Raw genomic sequence first — 19,614 nt, 5'->3', positions numbered from 1 at the left:
GTAGGAATATGCTTAGCGCATCAGGATAAATGCTTAGAGATAAAGCAAGCATCAGCCCTGAGAAACCACATCCTTCAGACAGATCTAAGATGAGGCCTGTGAGAAATGAGGAAGTTATAAACTACGCAGGAGCTGCCCTTATGGAAGTGACTGAAGAGTCAGATTCTGCTCCCATTTGAGGCTTGAAAAGAAAGAGCATGCCTGTAGAAATGATGGCCTTTTTTCCAATTTAAAGGCAATCTGGGAATAAAACCATGTTTCTACAAATTTAGCTCCTGCTGAAAAGACTGTCTCACTCTTCAATTGTTAAACGACTGCTTTTTAAAAAGCAAACAGAAGGCAAGGCGGGGAGGGAGTTTTGCTCTACAAGGAAGATCTGTTAAACACATACCCCATATCTTCATGAGATGACAGGATGATAATGTGAACAACTTTTTCTGTTGCATGTCACAAGGCTCAAGGGGACTACTAATTCCCTTTCCTACAATGACTCAGGCAAGGATTTCCCTTAGTTTTGTTATTAGCCTAGTTGCTATTTTTCCTCCTACCCATTTTGTTGCTTAGGAGACTGCTAGTCATGAAAAAACTCCACAAAGAAAACAAAATTTAGAAAAACCCCAAACAAACAAAACAACAACAAAACAATAAAAAACTCAAAGACCACAACAAAAAAAAACAAACAAAAAACCCCACAACACACAAAAAACCAGCAAGGCCCAGTCCTGCCACTGCTATCCCAAATTACAGAATGTTGAATGCTCTTGCCTCCTGGGATCTGCCTGCACAGAAGGAACATGCTGTATTAGTATAAATAGTTGCCAAGGAAGCCACTTCTCAGGCACAGACACAGTTTGCTCTCCAAAAGCCAGGTAGTATAGATTTATTTTTTGCATTTTTGGAGCAGTAACAGAAGTTTCTCCAGCTGAATCATGTAACTGGGCAATGACTTCTGTGGTAGAGGGTTGATTGGAAGACAGTCATAATTTCATTATAGTCAGAGCAGCAATTTCCCTGTCAATACATCAGGACTGTGTAGTTCTGTAATAATTATACTTTCCCATGTAAATATTAAATCAAATTCTTTTCCCAGGAGGTTTTTTAGTACACATTCTAGTTCACTATGATTATGAAGCCCCACAATAACTTTTCTGCCATGTTTTCATCAAGAGATCTCAACCTGCTTTCTGAGACTGGTCATCATAATTTTCTCTCTTCCCATTTTTTTATCCTCCCTTCCCACCTCTCCCTTTATAGAAGGTGGAACTGCAGCCAAGAGCTTTGGTCAACAATAGAGATGCTGAAAATTCCTGGATTCCGGTCCAGTCCTCTAATGACTAGAGTCATGACTATCACTCTAAAGAGAAACCAGTGTAAAATTCTGTACAACACTTCATGTGTGGTAGAAAATGAATCCTGCATTACAAGCCCTGTCTTTTGTTATTTTCTCATTTTTTAAAACGACCAAATGGGTAATACCTTGATAATGAGTTGAAGCTCTTTAGATTTCAAATCTCTTGAAAATTCTGGTTCTAATTTTAGGATCCAAGCTACAGGTTTAAGAAATTAATGTCAGGCTCCTGTTCTTGACATGCTGAAAGCGTGGGTTTCTGGCACATGCATTTAAAAAAGGATGTGTTATAAATTGGCTTCCTAGGGCCTGAGGACTTTGGAAAAAGACTTATTAAAAGTTATGCAGCATTAGGAAGCAGAACACGTTCAAAAACTTCTGCTGTACAAGATGACTCATAAGGTTATACCACCGATTTTGCTAGTAACACCAGAGGAAAATTATGTCCTAGATCAAAAACACTCAGATGTTGTGAACTTGTTCCTGGGGAAGGCACATGACACATTTTACCATGATTATTTCCTTAGCTGAATGAAGTGACTGAGAAAGCAGATAATATCAGCATATCCAATATGGATAAGTTCTTATGTCTTGATCTTGCTCTTATTTGTAGATGCTGACACATCTCCCTTGGACTTCAGGAAAGTAGGACTGACACCACTATAGCTGTTCTTAATTTCCTGCTTTCTTTTCCACTGCATTCTTCCTATCTGTAGCTCCCTGTGACTTGTCTTTTTAGATTCCCTCTCCAGGAAGATATTCATGTTTTCATATCTGTTTGCCTAAGCCAGGGTAGCTCTTCTCCTTTACATAACATTTGCTTATGATCCAGTGGTATCTTTGGAAGAGCTGGCACTTTCAATGATCTATCTGAAGCATGGACAAAACAATAAGACTGTTAATGCCCTTTCAAAATTACTGTCTTCCCACTGGCAGAAGCAAGGACATAGATGGGTTGTATGTGAACCAAAATATATGATCAAGAAAGAACAGAGACTAAAGCACTTTCCCAAAACAAGAAAGCAGATGAGGTTACATTCAAAATACGTGTTCCATCGTGGAGTGACAATCTATGGTTGAAGACACAGGGTCATGACCAGCCCACCTTTTCTTTATTGTTAAGTTGGGAGAATTTATGTATTAATTTCTATTTCTGTAGCTCTTAAGACCAATACCAAGGGGTCAGGGCCATGCTATAAAAGGTGTAGTGACACTTAAAACAAAGACAGTTCCTCTTCCTCATAGATAGCACATACCTCACAGCCTAGACAGTATGCAGCATAAGGAGAGTGACACATTGCAAATGGGAGACATATGGGGGGCAAAGCAAGAGCCAAGCCAGGGACACTAGAGCAGGCTTGTTGTTCAGTCACAGGCAGAGGCAAACATCCTGATTGATGTCTGCTGCAAGCTAACTGGGTCATGCTGGCTGAGGGTGTGAAGCACATTTCATTTTCATTGCCATCCTGCTTTGCTACAGGCAGTAGGAATAGCACAGTGTGAATTCAGGAGCTCATAGATAGCTGCCTGGAACTGACAGTACACTCCCCTTGCCCCTATCACAGGGAGGGAGTTTTGTTGAAGTACGGTTGCTTTAATTCCCCCCTAATTTTTAACGTAAGCAAGAATAGCTGAGTCAGATCTGAAAGTCAGGTCTTATGGCTCCAGCTCCTGGACTTTGAGATCTCATCTGTCTGTTACCTTCCTCAGCTGGGAACTGCTCAGCTCAGCTGGGAACACTTCACATCCATTTTCTTCGCTGATTTCCTTTGTAAACCTGTTGTGCCCCACTTCTTTAGATAGTAAGTTCTTCAGTATCCTCACTGTAGTCTGTATGTACAGCGCCAAGTATGATATGGCACCAGATCCTTTCTTGGAGTGTCCATAATTTACAAAAATCCAAACAGAGTTATAGGAAGGGCAGAGGAAAGAAAAACAACTCTGAGAGGTTATGGGGAGCATAAAAAGGAAAAAAAAATTATCAGTGTTACATTACCTTTTACCATGAGGAAAGGGGCAACAGCTGTGGCAGCAGCTATCAGGAATGTCCTTAGTGAAGGGGAGGGAGATGGTAATTGTGGTTGGTGGTAAACAACAGGCACCTGTGTATCTCACAACACCAGTCCTTTTAAAATTCATTTTAGCCTCTCTTTTTTCAGCTTCTACCTTTTTTCCCCTCTATTTTAATCAAATAGAAGCAGTTGGAAGTGGGGCCACTTCTGAGTACCCAATGCTTTGTTTTGGGAAGCTGGGAAAATACAGTTTCACTTCCACCTCCTCTGAAAGGGATAAAAAACATTGCAGACCTTACACAGGCTACTGCTTCCTTGTGGATTGTTATTGCAGGGTTAAGGCCTGTCTTAAAAGGGGAGGAAAACTTGTATGAAAAGTGTCTGGAAGCTTTTGAACTGGTTTATAAAAATAGCTGCTTGAAGGAAAAAAAGAAGAGAAAAAGAAACGTGAAAAACAAACTCAAAACCAAATAGTTTCTAGTGTATCCATCTATTGCAACTAGTGTGATATTAATAGAACACACACCAGCAGGGAGTGGGAAAATAAACATATTTTCACTCACATAAAGGGACTGCCTAAATGACTCACATATGCAAAAATAAATAAATGGCTCCCCATGATAATCTGAAACTATATTTTATCCACAAAAACAACTCAGCTTCTTAACTGTAACCTAACATGTTAAATTCACTAGGTTTTATTTGAGGGCATGGACAGATTGAGTGATCAATCTCTATTACACTGAGCTTTTTTTTTTATCCCTTCCTTACAGTGCCATTTTTCTTCCCACTAGACATTTTAGTTCATTTCCCTGAGCCTTCTTCAGCTTAATAGCTGCATTTCAGACTCCCAGAAAAAAAAATTAAAAAATCAAACTTCCAGAGAGGAACGACTGTGAGTGCTGTGCATGAGAGGAGGAAAATATAGCAAATAAAAATGGAGTAAAAGGGCAATTGTTAGCATTGCATGTGCTGCACTTAGGGATAACAGCTATACATTCCAGTTGCATAATAGAGATGTTCAGGGTCAACCAGGTGCTGGCTTCAGATGCTGTAAAATCAAGAGGCAGAGGGTTTTTTGTCTTGTTGAACTGGCAAACAGGTATTCCCCTAGAGAAATTGAATGAGGACACAGCAATTAACTCTCCCGTTCCTGCTAATCACATCCTTAGCAACTGCATGGTCACTATGGTATCGACAACATCTTTTGCTCAAATCCTTTCTGAGTCATTCTCCGGGCAACTTTGCAATGGTCAGAGCAGAGGTGACGTGCACTTGCTGACACTGTGCTGAATGGTTCCATCAATCTCCAGTCTGCAATACTGGACACTATTGCCAGTGAGGATGAGCTCCAAGGATAGAAAGGAAGCCAGTAAGTGTCCAGAGAATCTGTGCTGTTTGCTTCTCAGAAACATTGTGCAAATGACAAATGCTTCTCTACAGCCTCTCTGCTCTAATAGTCTTAAATGTGAGGCTAATGAACTTTAGCTTTCAACATCATTGAACCTCATTATACAGTAAATACCCTTTGTGTAACATCTTTTTGTGACTCAGATACCAAAAACAACAATGAAGCTATCAGAAAAGAAGGAAAGGAAAAGGCTACAATCTTAAAAAAAGAAAAGCCAGTCAGATTCATCTTTCCACAGCAAGTATTTGTCCTGGAAGAAGCAGTGAAAAATTATGAAGGTTGTAATGGAAAAATGCTGCATATTGAGACATTTATGGATGCTCACAGAATCAGAAAATAGCATACAGGAAATAGACTAACAATCTGTCCTTGATGGAGTTGCTTAGAGTTGTTGCTGAATCTCTCCTGTAAGAGGCTCAAAACTCCATGCATTGCAGATATAAACAACTGGAACCTGCTTTCTTTCACTGAACAGGAGGGGCTCGAAGCCCTGATCTGTAACTGCTTTGAGTGCTCCAGTGAGACAAAAGAGCTGGAAGCCCAGCCCTCACTGTCTGAAGTGTACTGCTGATTCCCTTGCCTCCCCAGCAGTTTAAAGAGGTGAGGGAGAATTTACTCAAGACTCTAGCCCTTTATTTTCAAATCTCAACATTTTGGTACACAGGAAGACAAATCTTACTATCATTCAAACAGAGAGAAGGAAACAAATGTTTTTAGGGAGAAGATGGATGTATGTAATCAAAGTATATGAAGTCTATATCAGGACACCATGCAATTAAAAGGAATAGGAGGAAACGTTCCATGGCAGCATATTTTCAATATCTCCCTAGATGCAGGACTATATCCTGTGATAAAGCTGGTAGTGATCATTTTTGGAGGCAGAAACCACAGATGCTTTGTGGACCTAGGGTGACAAACATCTATTTTCACATGTGGGAGGTAACATTAAAATGGAAAGTATGGATACTAGGAGGTAGTCAACTGGAGCAGTAGTAGTATGACTGAGAGTAAAATGAATGCATAACTTAAGAAGCATTCAGAGTGAACATCTTCTGTGTCAGCATTTATTACATACCCCTAATTGGAAGACCTCAGTTCTCCATTTTCCTGATAGATAGCTGCAACACAGATGTCCTGAATGATGTATACACCAATCACTCACTGATTGCTGGACAAACATTATCAGAGTGTCAATATTTGCTTTTTTTCTAGAGCTATCATTGTTTGAGAGGGTGTAAGTCATTTTGGATAATACTCTACTAGAGATGTATTAACTAACTCAGAGACGAAAATCATCTTGTATGCCTACTCTGTGCTATTTTCATTGCATTTTACTTTGCACTGAAAACAACCGCTAGTCATGTGATAAATCCAGAACCTGAGCAATAATTAGTGATAGTGGAGGTGGAGATAAACCCATAATTGCAAGTTTGGTCAGCTTACCCAAAGCCTTCACCACAAACTTTATGAAAAACACTGCTCACTATTTGCATGAAGCTGCAGTACCCAGAGTATGGTAATTTGACAGGGTGACTGAGCTGTAGAGCTCAGTGCAATAATATTTCAGTTCACCCCATTGGTCCTTCAGTATATAGGTAACTGTATTTCATACTACAGTCCCCCAAGGTAGATGGAAGTTCACTATGATTCTGGTAATAAAATGCCTGAGGAGTCGCCTGCTGCACTTGGAAAGAAGACAGAAGTAAAGTGGATTGCAAAATCGAAATACTATGGTCCTGGCTCCCTGACACAGGTCAAGAATATGCTGTTTGGAAGTTGAACACATATCTCAGATCTAGAAATCCACAGCACAACACCATTAGTTTTGAAAGGACAGCTTTGCTACCCATGGTTGTTTTGCTCACTTCAATGTTTTTACTCAACCCTGCTCTATAATCAGGATACCAACTGACCTGGTATACAAAAAAATGTGCCTTTCAGTAGGTGTTTAAATTAATTATTATTCTTATGAAAGTCAGTTGGGAAGGTGTTTAAATCCATGACATGTCTTTTTACACATGCAGAAATTTGGTTTCATGAACAGCAACATCAAGCATTTGAAGTAGATGCTAAAATCTATTGCTAAGAATCTGACAAGAAAATTTTGTGTGTTTTATGCTAGAGCTTACATTTACGTGCAACATTACCAAAAGCCTGCTAAACAGGAATTTGTCTTGTCATTAAACTGGTAACTGCTGGTTAGTGTAAGTCATGTTTTTCTTCGTGAGTAGTCTGAAGAGAGCAAGAGCCTCTCACAGTTCCAGTAACACAGGATAGTTCAAACATTAAAGCCTGTGTGTTCAGCTCACTGTACATTCTTGGGACATTTCCCAAAGGATCAGACATTTCAATAACACCACGAAGTTCCTTGCTTCCTCATTTTTCACTTCTGATGAAACTTCCTCTATCAAAGACCAGAGCTAATTATCCAGATTTAATCAACAAAAGTATTTACATTTCAAAATAATGAGACCCACTCAGCTGGCAACTTGTTAATTAGTTCCCAAGCATTCTCCTTTTATCCTCTTGTGCTGCAGTGGTGCAGCTGACAATTGTTCCGATATTAAGGGAAGTTATTTGAGAAGTGTTATCTCAGAGTCCTATCTTGCTCCAGGATCAATTTACACCAATGTGTTGATTACAGGAGGACTACTGATTTACCTAGAGGTAGATGTCTTTATGTATCAAACTGTCTTACCCTTCCTAACAAGTTTTTGTCTTGTATTTTTACATGCTGAATGTCTGCAAAGCAATTAGGTATCTGAATTTAAGCCTCTCTGCCTAGTTATCGTTTAACAATCCTATTCTTTCACTCTGGAGCTCCTAGTACTCGAGGTCAGAGTCACGTTTACAGAAAAGCTATTTATAACACTTTATTATTCAGTGCCTTTTTTTTTTTTTTAATTCTACATAAAGGCTCTTCTACCCAGCTATATAAAAGTACCAGAATATACATAAGAATTTGTCCATAAATATTTTTTCCAGCTCCTGACATTTGCAAGCGTGGATGGACATAAAGAATGAGGATCTCTTCTCAATTTCTGTCCCAGTACTAGTATAGTCTGAAGTACATGTGCTGGGTTTCAGTCTTCTCCAGCAGCTCCCTTAGCAACTGGAAAACTCCAATTAGTCCTCAGTGCAGGATGTGCTTCAGTTGACTTGCTGGTAATCAGTTGCTCCAGAGCCTAGATTGATTTTTCCCTGTGATTATAAATTCTCCCATCAGACGATCTCAAAAACAAGAATACATTTCAAGAAATAAGATCGGGATGTTTTACTCAGCACACAATTTCCTCCTATAACCCAGCTGTGCAAGGCACGTAAGTGTGTGCTTATCTTTAAGCACAATTAATCACTTCTTTAGTAACAGGAAGTTTTTCTGGAACTGGAGATTACATCTTCTCTTTGCAGTTCCATGCTTGTGTGGTTGTGTTTCCTTTTTCCTTTTTCCCTTTTTCATTTTCCTTTCTTCATATTTTATTTTAAATTAACATTTCCTCTTTTCTTTTTTCCCTGTCATACGTAATGCAACGATACAAGCTTCTTTTCTTTCCTAAACGTGGTGAGTGGGCAAGGAGACAATTATTTAAATTATATGGTGGGGGAATAAGTTATAAAAATAGAAGCATATTCCTATCTTTTTAACAGGAATTTGTATTTTTGAAACATTAAAAATTCTCTGGAGGCCTGAGGACTGAGTACACATAAGATTGTACCTAGCTTTTTAATTAATTATTTTTCTTCTATAAATTAATTACATAAGTTTCTGAAAACCACAAATGAGCACCGAGAAGCTGCACAAATTGCAAGTAAAAGAAAAGCAAAGAAGAATTTTTTTTTATTTTTTTTTCCATGCAAAGCTTTATCCTTCCCATGTCTCTGGGACATCTTTTGAATACCCATCTAATTTTAAATGTTTCTGATCATGGTAAAAAATGCTGCCACATGTTGCAAATGTGGAAAAAATTCAAAAATATTTGAATAGAAAACTCTCATCTAATCAGACATTTAGAGCCTTCATGTGTTGCCTGTAAAGCCAATGCAATGATTCTGATCTTCACAAAAGTGTGATCCAGCCCTAGCAAAGGCTAAAGTTGTGACTTTTTGATCTGAGTTTCAGGGAGCAAAATTCTAGAAATGTAATTCATGAACTGGAGGATTCAGTTTGGGTGTATTTCACTTACAATACTTGAAAGGAATCTAGTCACTTCCTTAAAGATAATCTCATGTTTTTATAAGGGTTACTCATGAGGATTCATTTTATCACAAGGTTTCCAGCTTGTTTGTCCATAGGAGGAATAAATCTTGAAGAGTATCAAGATCTGATAGCCAAATTTCTGACAAGCAGTGAACTAAGTGCCTGTGTATGCAAAAGCCACTCATCTCATGAATGCTCCCTGATTCAATAGATAGTTCACTAGAACAAAGAGAAGTAAGAATTGGGGAAGGGGGGTTAATTAATCAAGTGGTTTTTCCAAGCAACTAATATTCTTTTTTCCTGACTCCTTTGCCTGCACTTAAAAAAGTCATCATCCTTGAATAGTCTATTAATAGCACAAGCATTTGTAAGAGTGGACTCTGATCCACTTTCACTGTTAAGACAAACCTTCCATTGACACCAGAGAGCTTCACCCTGAAATACACTTTTCTCATTGACTGGTCAGTGCTCAGCTTTGCAGTCGATTTCATTTGATGCACACCATGCATCTATTTATTCAGGATCTAGAATGAAAAGTGAGAGTTACAGAAAATCTGTTCTGAACTACTGTAGTTTAATTTGGATATTTGTGGGATTCAGTGGAGAGCCAGCAAGACTAATCTAGTTATGTTCCATAACTATAGTTATGGAATAAAATATTAGCCATTGTCCATCAGGCACTGGTCATATAATTTTTCAAATACAAATAATCTCTGTTGTAACTATGAATAAACATGGTTGGGGTTTGGTTTGCCTTTTTTTGGTTTGCTTTTGTTTTATTTTTTTTACTTTTACGTGACATTTGGACATTTATTCCCACAAAGAACTGTTCCAATATTTGACCTTAAATTTTGCAAAGTAGCCTTCTACACCTCCCATATTTAATTCCTTCATTTCAGCATGTGCAAGGTATAAAATTAAGCAGCTCAAGGATGCTTTGAGACATTCTGGTCTGTCATCTGCACAGCAGTGTGGGTGTCTTCTACAGATATCCACAGCAGCAAGAAAACAGCTGGGTTATTGTCATATTAGTGCTGTGTGAAGAAGATAAAAAGAGGACTAGCAGAAAGAAGAATATCTTAGAAAATATTTCAGTGTAAAGTTAGGGTATGTGATGGGAAGGTAGAGAAGCCATCATTAGATAATCTAGAGTTTAAAACCTACTGTATGTTATTTGTGATTACTAAGTTACTCAGAAAAAACTTCCTTGCTCAGCCTAAGGCTTTGAATATCCTTATTTGCAGTTCTATAACTTGTTCACTAGTTCCTCCATTTGATTTTGTACTTTTTATTAGAAAATTCTTCCTTTATGAATTTGAATATTTGCAAGCTACTCTTTATCATGCTGTTTACACAGAGGAGGTTGCTCAGTAATGCCATGGTCCCTTTTATTTACTCCTAACTTCAATTGCTTCTTGTCAGCATTAATAGATAACTATTTTTACCATCTGGTTTTCTTCATCTACTAAAATCTTATTTATATAGAAGTGTCTGGCAGCTGCAGAGTCTTCTTCCTACCCTTCTCTCCACAATCTAATGTGTCCTCACTCCTGAGATTATAAGAAGTGTTCCAATATTCCCTTTTATTTTAACGCTCCCTCATTCTCCAGGAACACCTATTACATCAAGTTCTCCTTCCATGGTCATAACACTCTGCCTTCATCTGTTATTATTTTTAAGCTTGTGGTATTCAGACATTGATATTACTTACCTTTAGCCTTCTACCTATTTTTAACAGCTCCTCTGCTTAGCTCCCTGCTTCAGAATATACCACTGTGATTTCAGTTTAGTTTTCCCCAATGTCATCCATCATCCCTGTTCCTACCTTTTAGAACTGGATACAGAGTTAAGATGCAAATGGGGGGAAGATATATAGAAATGGAGGCACTCTTTTACCCAAAAACATGACTACTCACATCCTACCCAGTGTAGACAATTCCTGCATGATCCTGCAATGAGATCTGAGCTGTGTGGCCACAAACCCCTTCCCATAATTAGATAAGTGCTGCATTTTCCCTTATAAATGCCCCTCTTTATTATCAAGACATTTCAAAGCTCAAAAGCTCACATTTCTTTTTTTATTTTTCTTTTTTTTGTTCTTTTTTATTTTCCCTTTTAAATTTTTTTTTAAAAGCAATGGGACAGCTGATTTTACCTAGCAATTTTTTCCCTGTCAGGAAAATGATAATGAAAAACAATTTCTACTCTGAATTTTTTTTCAGCTATTCCATTACTGAACCTTCCATTGGCTCACTGGAAACTGTGAGAGAGGGTTTGATTCTTTTCTGTGGAAAGAACATGGAAAAAACCTTACTAGGCTTTTTGTAGCAAAAGAACAATTTTGCTTTTATCCAGGATTTTGCTTCAATTTTGTATAACATTTCTTTGAAAATGCATGTCCCAGTTTCCTTTTAAACTTCTTTATTCTGTTCTGCTACTGAAAAGACTGCAGATGGAAGGGGAGAACCAGGAACTCCCCATGTCAATCAGCTCTATTCATTCAATGGCTGTATTTATTAGTTTCATTAAAAACATATTGAGCAGGCCTGGTTCCTCAGTTCTGCACGCCTACACAATCCTGACTGCCTTGCCATCCCCCTGTCAGTAAGGGCTCTATCCTGAGGCCTCTCTCAGCTTGAGATTCCACATGAAACATGAATCCAAGAGGATATCACATGCTTTTAGGTCTCGTTGGAAAGGCTTCACACAGCTTAACGGGTGTGGAGGGACATGGGGACAGTTAGATGAGGAAAAAATAAGTACTCAAGATGAACTGATAATTCATTTTTTAAAAAAATAAATGGAAAGAAAAGGTCTGTGTAAAGCTTGGAAAATGTCTCCATCGCTACTGCCATCACTGAAATGAATGTACATGTAGCATCTGACCAGCACATTGCTCATAAACTGTGGTTTTGTAGGAAATAAAGCACTTTGAACTGCCATCAGACAAGGGAGCAGTTCTTGAGGAAGGCTGTTAATTTGCTACATTTGTAATGCTGAGGCATGGACTGGTCCCCGTCAGAAAACATTATGTTCCCTATATACCTCCTCCTGTTATTAAAATCAGAACTATGTGGAAGACCAGAGCCACAGGAGAAGCCAGCTACTTATGGGGCAAAAAGAATGGGTCCCAACAGAAATATTAAAACTATGTTTGCTGTCTTTTAGCACTTTTGTTGGTGTTTTTAAAAAAAAAAAATCTTTTTGTTGTATGGCAAAATACAGAAAGTTTTGTAAGAATCAAAAGATCTCCATACTCAGGACTGAGAATTAAGGTTGGAGTTTAAGTGCTACTTAAGTTGAAAACCTACCTAATAGCTTTAGTGGTCTTTAGCTCAGACACCAGGCTTAAGATGACTTTTCAGAAAAAGAAATTTCTTTCTCTATTCAGCCCTGAAGAGTGATCCATAAGAATCTATCTGCTCAGCCACACTGGAACTTAACATCTTCCTCTCTTTGGAATCTCTCTTTCCATAAACATCAGACTGGATAACTGCTACCTAAATACCCTAATGTCCCTTTCCTTTTCTTAAATACATATGGATCACAAACTTTAACACCTACCCTCTTACAATTCTTCAACAAAGAAAGAGACTGGAGTTTGCATTTATGCCCTTAAGCACTCCCAAAGATGTATCACATACAATCTCTTCCATACATACCCTCTTTTTTTCTTAAGTGGGTTGTAGTGTATTAACGCACAGTGTGTTACATAACCATGGTACATTTTTGTCTTTTATGGCAATAGAGATTCAAGGATACAGCAAAAAATATCTATTTCTACCAAACAAAAAAAGAATCTTAGTTTTACTTTTCCTGCCCTCAAAATGTTTGATCTGCACAGCCACCTTTGACAGAATTCTTAGCACTGCTTCCTTTCCAGATGATTGGGCAGAGGTGCACTGGCATCACAAAACATTTATCAGTATCACATCAGCATGGCCTCAGCCAAGACTGAATACATATGCACCCTGATATTTATGTCTGTGTGACAAGAAGTCCTACTGAGACAGAGAGCTCATCCAGTTCACAAGCACGTTTGGTCCTTTCCAGATTACACACAGGCCCCGAGTAATGCATCACACAATCCCAACAAAGAACACAGCAGACAGGACAAGGCAGGGAGGGGGGAAAACTGTGGCAAGCCATACTTTCAGCTCCAGTATTGGTAGGTCACCTACCTGGTGCTGCCACTGAAGCTATCACTTCAGCCCTTTGGCAGACAAGAAAGGAGAAGTATAACAGGATATAACTTGATTGAAGGCAATACAAACCAGGAATGGCATGGTGTTGTAAACAAATTAGCAGACAGGTGAGACATGGGAAATCAGTCTGTAGCCTCAGTGTCTTTGGAATCTGATAATTTCTTTAATGCAGGTACCCCTGTCTGGTAGAAGAATGCTATCATCCCTGGTTTAGGAAGTTAATGGGAGGCTAAAGACTCCAAATACCAATAAAGATATTTAGGTATTGAATTCTACTGTGAATTTGGACCAATGTGACAAGTTTACAGAGGCACAGGAGTATCTGACTTGACACACGAAGTTTCTTAATACCACACATGTATTACATTCAGAAGAGCTTTGTTCCTCTCCTGACATCGCTTAACTATAGGGGTGGGGTAGGAGGATGTTCTTAAGGATTGTGGTACCACCAGAAAGGTAATGAGGGAACATAAAAACTTTAATATTCCTAAGAATGTATAAATACATGTGCACATACGTGGGTTCACACAGAAAGCAGTGATGGTGCTGATGGGGACTAGCTGTTCACTCTGACAGCTGCTAGCACACAAAATACATGTCAGTCTGGTTCCTAATAGGTGTGTATCCCCTTGCACAGCTGGAGAAGCTTGGCATAGCTAAGAGCAGCTACAGTCAATAAGCCTTAAATTTAAGTGGTGCAGAAAGTAGTTTAGTCCTCAAATAGTACTAAAAAATAGTTCTTCTGGGTCAGCTGTGGGGCATAAGGCATGTGAAGGAAGAATCATAAACATCCTTGAACTGTCAAGTGTTTTCACCAGCCATAACTTTTCACCAAACAAAGCAAAACAAAAAAACTTCATAAGCATAAAGTGGTTTTGGCATCTGACTCTCCTTGTTTTCAGTCCCATCATACTGTAAGACAATTGGCACCCAAATCAGATGAATAAAAATTATGGCACAGTCTGAGGGTCACATCCTTTTACTGGAACCAGAGATTTTTCTGAAACTATTTACAAATTCTTCTCAGAAAAATCAACACAAGGAAAAAATAAATTACTCTGCCTTAATGTAAAATCACTGTACTTATAACAGAGGGTATTGTATCAATGGCTAGAGTTACATGAAATTGGTTTTGGTCAAGGAGAGATGCTGCTCCCAACTTGGTATTAAAGTCAACTCAAGTCCCCTGCAGACTAGGCTGTGAATTTCTAGAAACTGGATTTTGCATAGAATTCAGTAATAAAAAATTATACTTTAAACCATCCTCTTGGGCTTGCCCACTGTCAGTAGAAACCTTTTCCTCACTGCTTATTGTTAATTTTTGAACTTCTTTTAAGTGTATCATCTCTATCCTCCCCACAGAAAGAGGAAACCAGCATTAGGCTTTCACAGCAGAATCAGCTGGACAAAATGTCTGCACAGATATTAACACATTTTTGTGTGTCTGCTAGAGCCGTGGAGCAAGTGAATTCCATGGGCATTCTGTACTTATGCTATTTACCTAAAATGTCTGCAGTAGTGTAGGTACAATCTGGCTCTTCCACATCCTCGTACAGTTCCTCATACAGCGCCTCATAACATCTTGCTCTACTCAAAATCAAACTTGAGTTGAGGTTTTCTTTGAATGTTTTGTCTTCATAGTCCTCTTCCTCCCTTTCTCTTCTGTAAAAAAAAATTAAAAAAAAATAATAAGGCATTTAAATCTGAGTGTAAATTTTTCTATTAAATTGACACAAACATACAAGCAGTTTTCTTAGAGCTGCTGACTGCTTTTCATCTGTTTAAGCAGCTTTCAAGCAAGTAATTCTGTATGTGGAAATAGGGTACTTCTGAAAAGTGAAGGATAATTGGCCAAAATCTTTTTGACACAGTGACTCACTGAAAGTGATACCTGATTAATTAGGGGCACATTCTCCTCTTGATCTGTATATAACATAACTCCACTAATGTCAAAGAAAAAGCTGCCCTCCTTAAGTTTGTCAGGCAGCACCTACCCAGGGGGCTGGTCTTTTGCTCAGGGGCTGAACAGAATTGCTCAGCTTCTGGATGTTTTTTTCACCTGCCCGCTGCTGTGGGTCAGCCTCCTTCTGGAGCATGTGCCTGGCTCTTGCTGCCAGTAATACACAGTGCAGGCAGTGGCAGTGAAGGAGGAGGCCAGCCCAGCCTGGCTGCTGCTGGACATCTGAGCCACCAAGCTGAGGTGGCCTAGCTGTCAGGGGCTGCAGAAAGCAGGGCAGCTACTTCTCCCACCGCAGATTGCTGAATTTTGGTCAACACCTGGTCACAGTGACACAGTTCCTGTGATCTCCTGGTGCTCTCCTCACAGACAGCTGTGCCTGTCAGGAGAGCCTAAGAGCAGCTGCTGGAGGAAATGGCGCTTTGTGGCAGAGTTGGCAGTACTCGTGTGGACATGGAGATGCACCTGGAGCCTCCTGGGGCTGCCTGCTCAGCAGAGCTTACAGTTCACACCACTGAAATCTCTTGTCTTTCCCCACACAATCTCCCAAAACAGTGCTCACGTCTCTGCCTTTGAGCACCCACTGGCTCTGGGTACTACACAGGCAAGGCTGCGGGGGGAGTCTGACAGGACCATACCAACAATTTAACACTAGGGACAACCAGACTGTGGCTCTGTGTTGAGTTTACTAATGAAAATGTGACTTGTGGATGCCTAGGTGGTGGCAGAGTTCAATCCATACCATGGCTCAGGTGAGCAGGCACCCAGCATTAGGAATGCTGATAGAAAAGCAGACGAGGGGGTAACAGCAATGCCCACCACTAAAAGTGTGGCTTTTTATAATTCTTTGGTTACATTTTATAATTCTTTGGTGAAAATAAACCCCCTCCTGGCTCTACAAAAACCTGGACAGCTTTGCAATGGGGGAACTCAAAAGAGTGAGGTAGGGGGTGGCAGAAGAGGGGTGACAGAATCACTGTACAGGGAAAGGGCAGCATGGCTTCCATGCACCGGGAAAAGACCCACCTGATGGGAGGACATGTCATCTGTGCTTCCTTTCAACCCCAATGCTCCTGCTGCTGCTGGCCCCACTTCCATGCTCCTGCTGCTGAGGCCCTGAGCAGGGCTGGCTCCCACAGTCGATGCCAAAAGGTGCAGGACAGGACAGGCCGGCTGTGCCATGACAGCTGAGGGGAGACAGGTGCCATTCTGGGCTCTCCTCAGGGCCTCGGCTGTGAGGCGCCTGAGGGCCCCGCTGTGGGCCCTGCTCTCCACAGGGCTAGGAAGGGAAACTGTCACCTGGCAGCGTAACAAGATGGAAAAGGAGAGAAATGAGTGGGCTGAGATGATCTGGGGAAATGCTTGCAAGATAAGCATCAGAAAATAAAAGCAGAATGGAACCAGTTAAGGTTTATTAATTACCATTACTTGGGATCGCAGGGTGTTTGAGGGGACGCCTTGGTGCTCCTTATGTGACCTTACATGGAGACAAAGATCTGTAGCTGAGTCCTTCCGTTCTGTGCCACAACTCATGAACTGTATTTAGGTTACACGCTGGGAGCTCTCACTGTTTCCCAGAGCATCAGGTGGTGTTCTTTGATCATGAGGGCTGTGCCCTCCTTCTTATTCCAAATTATCTTCTTTCTAGCAGCTCCTTCTGCACCATAAGCCAGCCACACTCTTTTAGGGTCACAGGAAAGAGGTGTAAACTAACATTTATTTTTGGGACCAAAAAATATTCACCTGAGAAGGCCAAACGTTCTCATTGCTGAATTTTAGCTACTTGTATTTATTTTTCAAGGGTAAAAAACCTGTTGAAGGGCAGGAAAGTTCCTATTTCTCAAAGATCCTTCCTGAATATTCTAAAACTATTTTAAAATGGTATCATAACTTAACTACACTTCTCTTTGCTTGTGGGCTTAGTACTAGTCCTAGGTTTCATGACACCAGCTAGACTGAATCCTGAGAGAAGGGCCTCCTGATTACCTCAGTAAATTAGAAATACTAGATAAGATCTTCATACCAGAAGGCAAACATTTGCTTGGAATGGGACTCTGCTTTCCAGTTTCCACACTCTATGTTACTTGGGGATCTCAAGTTGAATTCTTGTTCTACCTGTTTGAGATACTTTTCTTCAGTCTGCACCTCCAAAAAGTCCAGCAGAAATTCAGCAGATAAAGGTAAATTTGAGTTTGGAAAAGTATTCAAAGCCCAGAAGAATTTTAACCTCAAGGCTAATTAGCTGCATCATCTTTGCCTTGTTCAGTTTTATTGCCTCTCATCAGTGAATATTAAACTGACAGAACAGAAGCAGACAATGAATCTGAAGCCATGCACAGGGGTACATGAGGAAGACTCTCTGAAAACAGGATGTGACTGTTATGATTTCAGACAAGAGAGTTCCAGAAAAGTGAAGTCAATGGACAAGCCATGGACACAGAAGGCCCCAGGAAGTAATTGTTCCAGTAATCTTCATTAGCTCTCAGTACCACAGAGGCATATGATGAGGCACTCAAGCTCTCACTCAGTAGATATGGCTTGTGACTAGGCCTTTGGAAAGATTTCCAGCCACGTGATCAGAAACTGTTAATGAAAAACTGTTTATTTCATATCAAAACTGACATCTTAAAAAACCAATTAAACCCAGAAGTATCATAAATATCTGTAAAAAGCAGTAAAATAAGTCAGCAAACCTTTGCTTTCATTCACATTTAATGTTGCTCTTGTTTACTCTAAATAGAAAAAGGTAAGTAAAGCCAAAAACAAAAACCATAATAAAAAAGAAGGATTTTTTTAAAAAAAAGAGCAGAGAAAAACCTGAGAGAGCTGGGGTTGTTCAGCATGGGAAAGAGAAGGCATTGGGACAGACCTCACTGCAGCCTTTTAGTACTTTAACAGGTTTCATAAAAAGCATGGTGGGACTTTTCATATGGGCAGATAGTGACAGGACAAGCAGTAATGCTTTTAAACTAAAACTGGGCAGGCTTAGATTAGGTATTATGAATTCTTTACTCCGAGTGTGGTGAAACACTGGAACAGGTTGCCCTGGGAGGTCTGGATGCCCCATCCCTGGCAGCGTTCAAGACCAGGCTGGATGGGGCTCTGAGTAACCTGACCTAGTGGGTAACATCCCTTCCTTCCCATGGCAGAGGGATTGGAACCAGATGATCTTTAAGGTCCCTTTCAACCCAACCTATTTTATGACTCTTTGTCTGAAAAGTCATGCTTGGTTTGCACATGGTGAGCTTGCATCAGATGAGCTCAACAGACTCATATACAGTTTAACCCTAGGAGTAAATTAATTTTTCTTTCCTCCAAAAACTGTACCAAACAGCAGGAGTTGCCCAAGGTGTGTGACTGTGTGCTACTGAAAAATTTCGAAGAGGAGTTAATTCACTTTACGCCTTTTCCTCCAGCCCAGGGAAGTGTCTGACAGCTATTCCTGCAGACTAATAAGCTACTTGCTTCTAAATGGATGTGTTTGATAGCAAAGCATTGTATTTTCTGAAACTTCCTGGAAAACAAGCAGGTTATATGCTTACCTGTAATTGATAATCATCCCTCTAGCTGGGTTTCAGGCTGTGCTGCCCTTCAGAAGGTTCTTCCAGAAGTCTTTGGATGTCCCTCTCACAGGTGGAGAGCAAAGGACTAAATTACACTAGAAGTATCTTTGTCTAGATGTACAGACATGTAATATGCAACTACCAGACAGATCAAGGTAGGTGAGATGCTAAAAGCTTCCAGAAGTTCTCAAGGAAGAGAGAAAGTAAAGGAACCTAGACCTTGTTTTTACAAGGAAAAAAGCTATAATGTGGAAATTCTATTTGCAGAAATAATTCTGTCAAACTCCATTCATACTTACATCATACAAATCAATCCACAACAAAGAGACCACTTCTTTCAACTCTGACAACTGTCTCAATCACTCAAACTCTGTGACACCAGGATACCACTGTCACATTGAAGCAGACAGAACATGGTCCAGTTTTGATCATTTGGAACACAAGCCAAAAATCTGGACCTGTGCTGAGCCCTTTTTCAGTGCTCAAGAGCTGTTTGTTAACATATACCCAAATTACATCCATCATTAAACACCTGGTACAACCTGAGCGACCAAAGCAGCCATGGGCATCACTTCTTCATTGTCTTCCAACTTGACCATATGGTTTTTCAGAAATGCTTCACAACACCCCAGTTCCTTTTGCCTTCAACTTATCCCCTGGAGTGGGTTACCTCTGAATATGTCTCTCTTCATTAGCTACAGAGGGAGTATAGGCAGGCTAGAGTGATCATCTGACTTCTAGATGCAGAAGTCAGGAGGGGAATCCTACCGTCTGTCTGTCTGACATAAACAATACCAGCAGGTTCCCCAACAGGGCAAGTGAGGCATGTTGTCCCAGAAATGAAACCCAGCCAGCTGGCATCAGATGGGCCCTACAGAATGTCCTGCTGCAATGCCCACTGAGATTGATGCAGTATGTGA

General features: G+C 40.0%; 1 protein-coding gene across 1 annotated transcript; it reads right to left on the bottom strand.

Moving 5' to 3' along the window:
- Positions 1-9,377: 9,377 nt before the first annotated feature.
- Positions 9,378-16,715, bottom strand: LOC147652216 (uncharacterized). The gene is made up of 4 exons (XM_086897341.1): positions 16,554-16,715; positions 16,158-16,430; positions 14,676-14,836; positions 9,378-9,493 (listed from the first exon to the last, which is right to left on the bottom strand). Exons 1-3 carry the CDS (start codon positions 16,662-16,664, stop codon positions 14,810-14,812), a joined length of 411 nt encoding a protein of 136 aa, XP_086753467.1. The 5' UTR covers positions 16,665-16,715; the 3' UTR covers positions 9,378-9,493; positions 14,676-14,809.
- Positions 16,716-19,614: the final 2,899 nt, after the last annotated feature.

Source organism: Cyanistes caeruleus, chromosome 7 (genome assembly GCF_971803275.1).
Source record: "Cyanistes caeruleus chromosome 7, bCyaCae1.hap1.1, whole genome shotgun sequence".
Classification (NCBI taxonomy): domain Eukaryota; kingdom Metazoa; phylum Chordata; class Aves; order Passeriformes; family Paridae; genus Cyanistes; species Cyanistes caeruleus.
This window is presented reverse-complemented; position numbering and strand designations above follow the sequence as displayed.